Here is a 12,269-nt window from a genome sequence, read left to right on the forward strand (position 1 = left end):
TTCTGTAAGTTAATTGAAAATTATGTTGATTATTTAATAAAATGATGTTCCATTCTTACTAGTAGAAAGTTAAATTAATGGATTGATCAGTTACAGCAGAAGACATTTTCAGTAATTGGCAAATACTTGATGGCTGAAGTCTGCTTTGTTGCTGAAATAACATATTCATCAATAAGTTTCAGGATACAAATTGAAGAGGTGTCTTTTGCTAAGGCCATGCAAAACAAATACCAAAGCTTACAACTGTCTTATAAATATGTATAAATGGTTTTGGACAATGTGCACACCTGTAGGGCATGCTGTTAAAAATATTCTGGAAAAAAACATGTCGTAGGAAATCCTTATAAGTTGATCAGCACTTAGCATTCCATTGATGATAGTCTATGAGAAAAATGAAAAGAGCTGAATCTGCCTCTTACATAAGAAACTGAGAAAACCAAAATATTTCATACACAGTACAACTTAAGTTCTGAAATTTCAAATGTTTTTGCATCTAAACATTTTTGGAAGGTATTATTCTTTCTGAAAATGCTAATTTGAAGCAATGTATTGTTGAACTTGTGTTCTGGTTTTGCAGGAGAGAATACTAATAAAGGGTGTGACTTTATTAGTCCTAAGAAGAAAATTTTTTAAAAATCTACTTGTCCTGCTGGCTGTCTTACTTAATTGGACATTAATTTCAATTAACAGACTTTGGCTGACTTCTACAACTGGAGGGTGTAGCTATTGATCCACTACCACAACTGGTTATTCCAGAGTGCATTTTTAACCTCGCTTTTTTCAGGGGCTAGCTACATTGATCTTTTTCAGCCACAGAACTCGCCTAAGCACAAAATTTATAGGTCACGTTTCTTTATCAAAGCAAAATAGCAACTAGCACATGTAACATGGTTCTGATGCTCATTAGCTGGTAACGCAGCTGTGTTTAACTCTCAGAAGCTTGAATCCAAGTTATTGTTCTCCTATATATGATATATACTATTTATATCTCTATATTGTATGTTATTTACACCTGTATCTAATATATTATTTATAGAATAGAAATACCTTTGTATATATATGTTTATATAAATACTTAGATGACGAAAAAAAATTTCCTTTGTATTCCTTTACCTACTTCGGCTATCCATATGCCAAGCATTTATGCAAGCACTAGTAGCATTCTGTGTTCAGTTCATGCTGTATAGCTTTAAATACATTTTTGGAAATGTCCTTATGGCACATCCTCCTCCACAGATGATTTGTATGGACCTTTGTTAGACCTCTGATGAACTCCAGACATCCTGCTCATTAGTCTAGTAGCTAGAGGTTCATCAGTCACATCCATAAGCTCTTCATTATTTAGGTGGCACAGCTACTTATGTTAGATGAAAAGAGTAAGCTTTTCAATTTCTCTCTGGATGACAATGAGAGATTTAAAAGCAAACTCTGTGTTAAAGAAGGATTTTTCTAGTCTTCAGTTACAATTCCAGGTAGAATTTCTGTTGTACACTATCACTGCTTGTCATAATGAGTTTGATTTGGTTATTGATGTAGCTCGTGGATCAGTGCTTACAGGACAGGAAGATCCTTTGTTCCTCTACCCTGTAATTTCATGTTGGACATCAAACAATGCTTATCGAGAAGGTAGGATAATTTGTGTCTATTTTAATTGTAATGGCTTGTCTACTTTACAAAGTTGCTGGTAAAGCTATCTACTTCTTGCTTGGAATAAGATCTTGGAAACTTTCTCTTCATTTTGTTCTCAAATATACAAAATCAAGTAAAACATAGCTTAAAAAAAGTTCTTAATATAGTCACATTTAGAAGTGTATTAAATCCTTGCAAGAAATTATTTTAGATGTTGATGTTAAGTATATAAAATAGTAATATTTTAAATAATATGAATAATGTTTATTTTTTAATAACCTTAAAAATTAGCTCATTTTTTTTAAAGTTGTGTCAAGTTTTCAAAGATCCTGTTTGTGTGGAATGTTCTTTTTAAATTGAGATATCCCATTTCTACATTCAATTATGTTACTGAAAGAGGAATTCACAAAACTCTGAGTACATTTGTGTTTATGAAATAGGATTTAAGATTCTGGTATGTGACCTTTGCCATTGCCTTATTTTTTTTAATACTGGTGTTCAAAATAACAATGGAGCCTAGCCTGTAAAATTAGTATAAAATATTTATTTCTTGATGGTAAAAAATTATGAAGACAGCCAAACAGTAAGAGCTGTTTGCAAACAATTAAAAAGCTGCCTAAAATCTACACAACACAGCTCCACTGCTGCAGTGAGAACTGTGTGGTACTTGTACACCAATGTGGCTGTCACTGAGAAGAGCAATCTAAGTGAATAGGATACAATTACTTTGTTTATATTTGCTTTATTGTTTTTTTCAGGATTTTCAGGCATGTGTGTACAATTAGGGATATTGAATATTGTTGTAAAAAATTTTTGCAGTAGGTACTGCATGATAAAAAAGTAGTTCTAAGCCTGTTTTCTCAGTCCCTAGAATGTTTGTCATCCTAGGAATGTAAATAGAGTGAACTTGTGATTCTGGATGCCCAGTCACAAGAAGATGTATTTAGCAACTGCTATTGTGTACCTATCGAATTTTAGTGTCAGTATGCCTTTTCTTCATCTGCATGCAACGTGACATAAATATGTGCCTTGAGATATACATAGCTGAATTCAGAAACTTGTTACAGCATAAATACAAAAAATGTATTAATTATTTGTTACTTTATTGCAGTGATGAAATTCAGAAAGAAATCACGTTTTCTTGAGTTCTTTGTTCAAGTTTTGCACAAAATCCTAAATGAAGAGAAGTTTCAATGCGTTCTGGAATGGGCAGACAATGTGCAAGTGTACTTGAAAAGGTAGATCTCTATTATAGTAGTAGTGAAAAACTACTGCTTAGGTTCACCAGAGTCACAGTTACAGCAGAAACTGTAAATTGTACCTGGTAGAAGACCCATCTGCAGCCATTTCCGTGGCTCCTAGTCTGCAGAAATTCCATGAACACAGAGGATTAAATAGCTACAGAAAATATTCTGTTGTGACCTCCGTATACATGGAGACTTCTCCCCTGGCTGTGTATGTTCAAAACTCCTGTCTACCATTGGCGATTCCCAGGATTTTCCTTTTCACAGACACCACTTGGTAATCTGGCCCTATAATTATGTGGCAGTGGGATGACTTAGAGAAGTACGTTGGGTTAAATCAAAAGCAAACTGATCAGGGCTTACTGTAGTGTCTAAGAGAAATTCTATACTGAAAACACAAGTGTAACCAAATTGTAGACACTTACCTGAAATTATTCCAAAGAAATTTAACTATTTTGTTAAAAAACGCACACCAGATATTTCTAAAATTTGAAAGGTGAATAATTAATGAAAGGAGGTATATTATAGGGAATGGGAATTGCTGTTACAAATGGGACATGAAGGAGTTCTTTGAAGAATTCCAGACTAGAATTTGGGTATTGAAGCAAACTGTTTTGTTTTATTAGGAGTTAGGAAGGTGAGAGAGTTATTACCTGTAAATTCAGATTTCTATAATAAACCTTGAAAGCAAGCACTCCCTCTTTTTGAAGGGGAAGAAGGAAAGAAAAACTGCTGAATTTACAACTCCCAGTGAAAAAGAAACTGAATGTGCTCTACCTGTTCCTAAAGATAAGCCTTTATGAAAGGAGTATGAAAGGATGATAATGATTTTAACATTATTTGTTTGTCAGGAGGAACAACTACCTTCTCGGTATCAATGAAATTTCAACACAGGAAACAAGTTCTCCCACTCTGCCAGAAGGCACAGAAAGATACACTACAGGAGTTACGGAGTTTCAGAAAGTGAGTTTTACTTTTAAGGCGTCATGTGTGTCTTTACTGGGCAGCAGTATCATAAGGACAAGGATAAATTTTAAAAGCTGTCTCATAAAAACCTGAGCTAGACACGTGCATAATTACTAAAATTTGGGATACAAAGTCTAGTCCTCAGCTCAGCTCTGCACTCCTAAAACCAGGAAGAAAAGTTGGCATGGGATTTATCTGAAAGACTAACTTGAGGTAGTGTGATGTATTTGAGATGAGTCAGAGTAATGCATTCCAAAATCAATGAAAACTTGCCTTTTGCCAGCTCCCTTTAGAGAAACCAGTATGTTAATAGGGAGTGCCTTGGGTACCATCATATTAAGAAAAGAAGATCAATTTAGGCCTTTTGTACAATATGTTGTACTTAAACTTTTTCATTAATATTTCATAGAATCACAGAATCACAGAATGTCAGGGATTGGAAGGGACCTCGAAAGATCATCTAGTCCAGTCCCCCTGCTGGAGCAGGAACCTAAATGAGATCACACAGGAAGGTGTCTAGGCGGGTTTTGAATGTCTCCAGAGAAGGAGACTCCACAACCTCCCTGGGCAGCCGGTTCCAGTGCTCTGTCACCCTCACAGTAAAGAAGTTTTTTCTCAAGTTTAAGTGGAACCTTCTGTGTTCGAGCTTGAACCCATTGCCCCTTGTCCTATCATTGGTTGTCACTGAGAAGAGCCTGGCTCCATCCTCGTGACACTCACCCTTTATATATTTATAAACATTAATGAGGTCACCCCTCAGTCTCCTCTTCTCCAAGCTAAAGAGCCTCAGCTCCCTCAGCCTTTCCTCATAAGGGAGATGCTCCACTCCCTTCATCATCTCTGTGGCTCTGCGCTGGACTCTCTCAAGCAGTTCCCTGTCCCTCTTGAACTGCACGGCCCAGAACTGGACACAACATTCCAGATGTGGCCTCACCAGGGCAGAGTAGAGGGGAAGGAGAACCTCTCTCCACCTACCAACCACACCCCTTCTAATGCACCCCAGGATGCCATTGGCCTTCCTGGCCACAAGGGCACAGTGCTGGCTCGTGGCCATCCTGCTGTCCACCAGGACACCCAGATCCCTTTCCCCTACACTGGTCTCTAATAGCTCTCTAATTCCCCAATTTATACTGGAACCTGGGGTATTTATTCATGATTAACTCCTTGTGGAGATATTCTATGTGCACAGTAAAGGGTTTTTGTTCAGAATTCTTTTAAAATATGTTTGTGCTTTTATTGGAAGGTAAAATAATCTTAATGGGTTTGTATTGTATTTGGAGAAAGAGTTTTCTCCCTCATAATGCTCTAGTAATGCTGTAATACTGCTAGTGTCTGAGATAGATTAGGGGAAGGGTTTTCTGTCTTAGCTTTTGTATTGCAGTTATAATATTTATAATAATAGGAAAACAACTATCATTATTTTTGAGATAAAAGACAGTGGTATATGAAAGAAATATTTGAGGACCTGACTGGCTTCTTAGTGTCAGGCATTTGACATATACCTTCCAGAAAAATTGTAAAGCTTTCTGGAATATTATTATTCTTTTTTTTCTTTCTCATTTTGACAAACAGTTCCAGAATTTATTTTCTGTTCTGTTCCTGCGTAAGTCAAACTGCTGTATACCTCAAGTAGTTGATAACATAGGTATAACTAAGTATTTGAAGTGTATTTAAGATTTTCATGGAAGATTTTTTTTCTAGAGTATAGAGACCTCACCTTTAAAGAAACCAGAGGCATTAACTTTGAAGAAAACAAGAAAAGAAGTCTTGAGTCCTTTTCAAAAAAGACAGACTCTTAGACAGTACTTACTGAAACATCAAAATATAATACAATCTCCAGCAGCACAAAGGTAAATTAACATAAGTTATCAGATTCATATAAAGAACCAAAATATTTTGACTGAAATTTAGTTTACAATTATGTGCGTGTTTAAAAACTTTTTTTTTCTGTCAAAGGAATGAATTTGTGCACCGTTTACTCAATTTTCTGTTGTAGTTTGGTATAAAATTGGCTTCCACTCAAGAGAACAAAATCTATCCCATTTCTAGTTCAGATAATAGCTGCTGGGAGATTTTGAGGTCTTTTTATTAATAATCAAAGACTGTATTTCAGTTGTGTTTGCTTGAGCATGTTAATTCATCATGGTGGAAAAGCTATGCCTTTCAAACTGTGTTGGAGAGCTTGCCTGTTAGAAATCTAATAAAGAATATTTTTTCGTGATGTTCAGGTAGATTCAGAGTGATTTTTATCATCCTTTTGCTAGTCTTTTTGGCTTATCTGTTCTGTATCTTTCAGAAAACTCTTCCTTGATAGAAGCAAGTGAAAATTCATTCGCCTCATCTTTAGACAGATAATTGTATATATTTGGTTAACTCACTAAAAGAGTACCTTCTGACCTAAAATAATTTGTAGTATTCATTATCTGGTGCTTTAGTGACTTATGCTTCCAGCAATTAGAAAGTAGAAAACTAGAAATATTTGAATATAAGCAATCACATAACTAGTTCAGGAAGTGTTTTAAAGAACAAACCTTAAAAAAGTCTTCCAAACACTATTTACCTAAACTGTCCATTTTTCCTCCTTGACAAAAAAACCCCACCTTACCTAACATGATTTTTGTGGTTTTCAGTGGAAGAAGGGATGTTTAATTTATCCTGGGCTTTTTGCTCTTTCAGCTGCTCTTTTTTATCTTACATAATAATATTGCTGTGTAATATAATCAACATTGTATATGGTATGCTGTTTTGTCCATGTATTAAACGTGCAAAACAGGCAGAAAAATAATTTAGATTGAAAAAGAGATTAGTTTGCAGTTGATAAAAAAGAAAAAATGCAGTTTGATTTGTCTACATTATATGTGTCTTCATAGAGAGAAAATGCCAGGTAGTACAGAATTGTTTTATCTGGCAGAGAAACATTAAAAAAAAAATCTATGTCTGGAAATTAGAGCCAAGCATCCACATTTGAAATATGTTTTTTCTTCACATTGAGGATGATTAGCTACCAAAACACAACAACAAAAAGAATGATCCAGATTTACAGTATAATAGTAGACCCCCCATTTCCTAAAAAGACTGTGTGAAACACACTGTATTTGCCATAATAATCTGTTTGGACAATTCAGGTAAAAATAACTTCAAACACAGAGCTAAACTTTTGGTACATACTAAGACAAACATCTTATGGAAGTTGGTAAAATATAAGATAGGATTTAGAGTGTGTTAAGTGCACTTAAAGTGGGAAAGCAAAATTGTTTTTCGTGACTGCAGCAAAAATCTTTTTGATAGAAATACGTCATATGCTTCTGAGTTAATACAAGTCTGTGGATATGCAATGAGATATTTCTGTGTATATTTATCATTATTTTCTTTTCTAGAGCTTCAAAAAAACACAGTTTCATTTTTTGCTACTTCATATATTTCGTTTAGGAAATGCAAGGAAGAGTTGGAAAAAGTAGCTCGTCGCACCTTAGTAGTACTACTGAAACCAATTGTGAGTAATCACTTAAACCAAAGGAAGTTTCATCAAATATGTCTTGAAGAGATGCCCTGGAGGTCTCAGATGAATATCTACCTGGCAATTGCACACTACAACTTATTTAAAAAGAAACTGGAAGAGCAATATAACATTGGAATTTGTGGTTCAGAGCATCTGGAGAGGTATATCTTACTGCATTATAAATGCTTGCTATTAATAAGGATTATTGTGTTATTGCCATTAATGCAAACAGATTGAATTACAGTATCATCAGTCAGTTTGTCATATGAAACGATCAGCTTCCAAGTGCAAATTAATTTACTATGTAAGTTTTGTTTTCCATCATATGGCAGGTGAAATGCACATTTTTGGTTGCTCATTTGACTGATCAGATGAAAGTTTAGAAATATATTATACTGTGCTATTTTTTTGGTTCCTTATAACTTTTGGATATCATTCATTATTTCTGATCCCTAAGGCTGCTGGAAAGTAATCAAAACTCACTTTTAAGAATCTGAATTTTGTGTGTATATATCAAAGTTATTTTTAATATTATATCTGGGGATTTTTTTGTGCTTTCTTGTTTTTTTCCATTCTGCAGTTACAATATTTTGGATCCTGAAATATTCTCATTAAATAATTCTGGCACTGTTGTGGTGAAAGAAGACATAGAGAATAACATAAGAACACCAACTCCTCCTCTCCTTAAAAAATCAGGAATGACTGAAAACCAAACTTGTAAGAACTTTTAATGGGTGCACAACTTACCTTTTACTTTCTTTTAATTTCTATCCTGACCTCCACCATTAGTTCTCCACATCACCTTTGGAAGAACACTTATGCCAATTTAAAGAGTTGTCTCTGGATTTCAAAAATGTCCTCTGTATTTTCTCTTTTCGGCATATCTAGTATAAAAGAAGTCATAGTCAATAATTGTGCATTTATAATAACTCTGAGCATTGTTTATTGTATTGAGAAATACGTTACTTTTTATCAAGTGGTTATTCTTTATCCTATACTTTAGTAAGAAGTTTTATAAATTCTAATAAATTAGTGATACTAGCTTTTGTTTTGCAGAAGCCGTGCTATCTAGACCTATTAAATTGATAATATTCCAGATTATTTTAAATGCAATGATAATAATGTGTTTGATAATTGGTCTGTAGTTTCCTAACAGGAAGTCTGTAGATTTTCTAACAGGTCAAAAATTTCCTGAGTCATACTGTAAGTCTTTCTTAAAATTATAGACTGAAGTTTATTATTAGTTTTCAAATTTTAAGTAGAATAATTTAGAGTTCCTTTTCCACTGCTTGCTCCCCAGTGTTTTCCTGTGTAAGAGGGTACCTCAGGATCAATTTTTTGTCTTTTATAATTTTTACTTCAATTCTGTCTTTTACATTTGACTGGTTCTATTATCACAGCTCTTTTCAATAACATCCTTTGAGGTTTCAACAGGAGCTGAAAGGTTCCTGTTTGTAGGTCATTGTGAAATATAGGACTTTGATTACCTCAGATATGGGTGATAACATACAAGTCAATGCAAAGTAGTCAGTCTAGCCACCAGAAGTTCAAGAAGAAATCACAAGCCTGGTCTTTTCTATAGCACTTCAGGGACCACATTGTTGCCACAGCTGTAGAGAGCAAAATTTCCTTATCATTCCATATAGAACTTCCTTAGGTAGGAATCAACCAGCCTCTTTGCCTTTTCCAAAGAGGCGTGACAAAAAGTAGCAGTTGAATTAACTGGTTCTCTTTGCAACAGCTTACTTTTTTTCTCAATCCTTACAAGTCACAGAGGACCAAGTCTCCAAAAATTGCTGAAAACTAATGAAAATCTTGTTTATTACCTCCTAGCCTTTGCAGCAATTCTGAATGGAAGACTTCCATGAAGTGTGTAGTTTGCTATAGAGTTCAAATACTGTTTAGCTTGAAATTAGCTTCTGCCTGAAGCCTATAGCTCAGCTGTTACTGTATTCCACTACCATGAAACTTTGTGTTTCCCCTTGGAGGATATTGGGTATTTAATAAAATAATGAAGCAATTCTACACATACTACAGAATTTGTCACAAATCTTCCCTTCTTCCTAAAACTTATCTTCTGTGAGAGTTGTGTTTTGGCTTTGAGGCTGAATACTATTTGGTACACATTATTATTTTGCTCAAACTCTTTTTTATCTCTGTCTCTCCCAACACTTAAGTAAAAGCATCTTATATTTTAAATATCATAACCTTATAAATATGATAACCTTAACACTGGTATTTCCTAACATTTAAGTATTTAGTTTTAACAGGAAAATCTTATCTGGCTGCTGATATTTCCCCCCCCTTTTTTTTTTTTTTTGAGAACTTTAACTCATTTTTAACCAGTGAACTTTTTGTCTTCAGGTACAGATAAATCTTCTGAGCACAGCATTAAACTTACTGGAACAGATACTTCTCAAACTCAAACAGCAGACAATACAGAAATATCTGTCTCTCATTCACCCAAAGAATACAACCAGTTTCTGCCAAATACCATTTTATTGGAGCATTTTACAAGAATCTTTTTGCATTTAAGAAGAGCAGTGGTAAGATACACTTTCTTATTAAACATTTGATTTATTACCAAGCATTGCATTACAATACTTACTACCTTCTATATTAAAAAACCACACTTCAAACTTCAAAAAACTTCAGTGGAAAAAAGCAATGATTTCCCATCTTCTGTAAAATGTCCACGTGCAGTGTATGAAATATCAAACCTATCACCTATCATATTGTATATTTCTATCAAATATATAATACTTTATATAAAGGTTTTATTTTTTTTATTTAGTCTTTGTAACTTTCCTTCTCATATTTGTTAAATCTTTCTGAAAATACTCGGAGACTTACTTTTCCCTTTACAGGTCTTAGCAAATGCCTTAGTAGTGTAAACAGAAAGACCAGTGATTGAAAGGAAATGTAGACTGACTGCTCTTCCCATAAAGCCTTCTAAAATCAAGTAAAAACACATGTATAGGTGGTGTGAATTAATTTTTCCTATTGTCACACCAAAAGCAACAATTAAATTCAGTTATAAATTAATGCTTCTATGAAAATTTCCAAATTAAGATTCTATAATTGAATTTTAAATAAATTATATATTTTATATAAATTGAAATATTGAATGATCTGTTATTAAGGATGATCCATAGACTGTAATTTTGAAATATTACTTATACCTGAACTTTGTAATAAAAGAACGAAGCTTTTAATTTCTGTATTGCCAAAGTATAATTATATGTTGAATTATATGCATAGGTTCTTGCTCACCGTGGTGGCCACTGGACGTTGCTTCAAAATGCTTGTCGAGAACTTTGGAACTGTACTCGAGAAATACAATGGATTGCTAACCTTTCACATTCCCATATGGATGCGTTTCCCATTACCAGGAATTTTCTTAGGAAGACAATCTGGTTGCCATTTTATTTGGCATCAGACATGATCATTGATATGATAACTGAGCTACAAGCAAGCAGGTCTCTTAAGGTAAAAATTATTTTTATTAAGACAGTATACTCTTTATTATCACATCTTCAGTAGAGATAGTTTTCTTTGTCTTGCATTATATTCTGATATCTCCAAGTTATTCTCTGTAAAAACTTTTTAGAGGATTACAGTATTTTCTAATCTTTATAATTTGATTTGTCCTAAAACCAAATTTGAAAATAAAAGGTAGAATAATGTTTCTTCACTGTAGATCATGGATCCTGAAGGGGACTTCTGCATTCCCAGTTGTTTAGGAGGTATTATGGATGAGAATGGTGGTTCTAATCTCCATCCACAGTCTCCCTTGGATGATGTGAATGTGGTTGACTTGAAATGGATATGTGATATGATGTTTAAAACAATAGAATTATTATATCAAATGAAGAAGTGGGAAGCACTGGTACACATAGCTGTACAATTTAACATATTTACACAGTAAGTTACACCAACTTTAATAAAAAATAAAAAGCAACATTATATAGTTAAATAGACCATTATTTTGCTTAATTACTATACTTTGCCTTTTTTCAGTGAGAGGTACACAGAACAAGTGAGTCCACTGCTGGTGTATGCTCAGAGGCAGCTGCTGGAAAGGATACAGCAATTCAGTGGCCCAGACAACCATGAATCTCATTTCATAAAATGTTTGTCTGATAATGCACATAAGGTGAACCAAAGATTTATTTTTTGAGCTCTGACTCTTAATGTGAACTAAATGTAGAGAAGTACTTTCACTGATTAGATTAATATGGTTTTCCATAATGTTAACAAATAGTAAATTATAATAAATTAATTAACATAATTTCTTGCAGTGCATGAAAAGGCTTATATGACATGATTCCAGTAACAGCAGAGGTCTGGACTTGACAACCCAGAGAACATTTCTTCCATGCATAATGTACCCATTCGGTGTTATGAGCCTAAATCTAATTTCATGTTTGTTCTTGGTGCTGCTCTTTTAACTGGAAAACATTAATTAAAATTAAATGCGAAGAGATTGCTTTGTTTCTACATTGGAACACTGCTTCTGAAGACCAAAATTAATAAAACTGAGTTAAGCCAAACACTGACAATACCAATATAAAAATCTGATAACCAACAAAAAGCCCTAAGTGGCTCAGCAAGGTTCTCTCATTAAAAGTCATGGCTCTATATAGTTAGGAAACTGACATTGCCACTTGGAAATTTTTCATGGAATCAGCTGTTAAAAAATAGAATTTTCCTGGTTTTTAACCTAAGGTTTATTTCTAAGAAGTTTTCCTAAAGTCAATCGCATGGTTGATATTTTTAATATGTTTCTATTACTAATATAAACACCGGACGTGAAAGAGAGGGGGGAAAAGTGGGGCTTGAAGTTCCAAATGGGTATGTTCTGAACATGAACATGGGGCTCGTGAGCCACTGCCTTGCCTTGCCACTGCCTTGCATACAGCTGCCCAGGG

General features: G+C 34.1%; 1 protein-coding gene across 1 annotated transcript in view; it reads left to right on the forward strand.

The window, feature by feature from the left end:
• CFAP54 (cilia and flagella associated protein 54) overlaps positions 1-12,269 on the forward strand; it is a gene marked incomplete at its 5' end in the record, with an annotated part of 112,992 nt that overhangs the window by 52,962 nt on the left and 47,761 nt on the right. Inside the window, 10 exons of the mRNA XM_029086100.1 lie at positions 1,537-1,626; positions 2,741-2,867; positions 3,725-3,836; positions 5,541-5,689; positions 7,269-7,499; positions 7,919-8,055; positions 9,703-9,884; positions 10,600-10,827; positions 11,039-11,262; positions 11,359-11,494. Coding sequence (XP_028941933.1) covers positions 1,537-1,626; positions 2,741-2,867; positions 3,725-3,836; positions 5,541-5,689; positions 7,269-7,499; positions 7,919-8,055; positions 9,703-9,884; positions 10,600-10,827; positions 11,039-11,262; positions 11,359-11,494 — 1,616 coding nt within the window. The remainder of the gene's footprint in view (positions 1-1,536; positions 1,627-2,740; positions 2,868-3,724; positions 3,837-5,540; positions 5,690-7,268; positions 7,500-7,918; positions 8,056-9,702; positions 9,885-10,599; positions 10,828-11,038; positions 11,263-11,358; positions 11,495-12,269) is intronic.

The sequence above is a fragment of the Antrostomus carolinensis genome, unplaced genomic scaffold (genome assembly GCF_000700745.2).
Source record: "Antrostomus carolinensis isolate BGI_N321 unplaced genomic scaffold, ASM70074v2 scaffold1190, whole genome shotgun sequence".
NCBI classification, from domain to species: domain Eukaryota; kingdom Metazoa; phylum Chordata; class Aves; order Caprimulgiformes; family Caprimulgidae; genus Antrostomus; species Antrostomus carolinensis.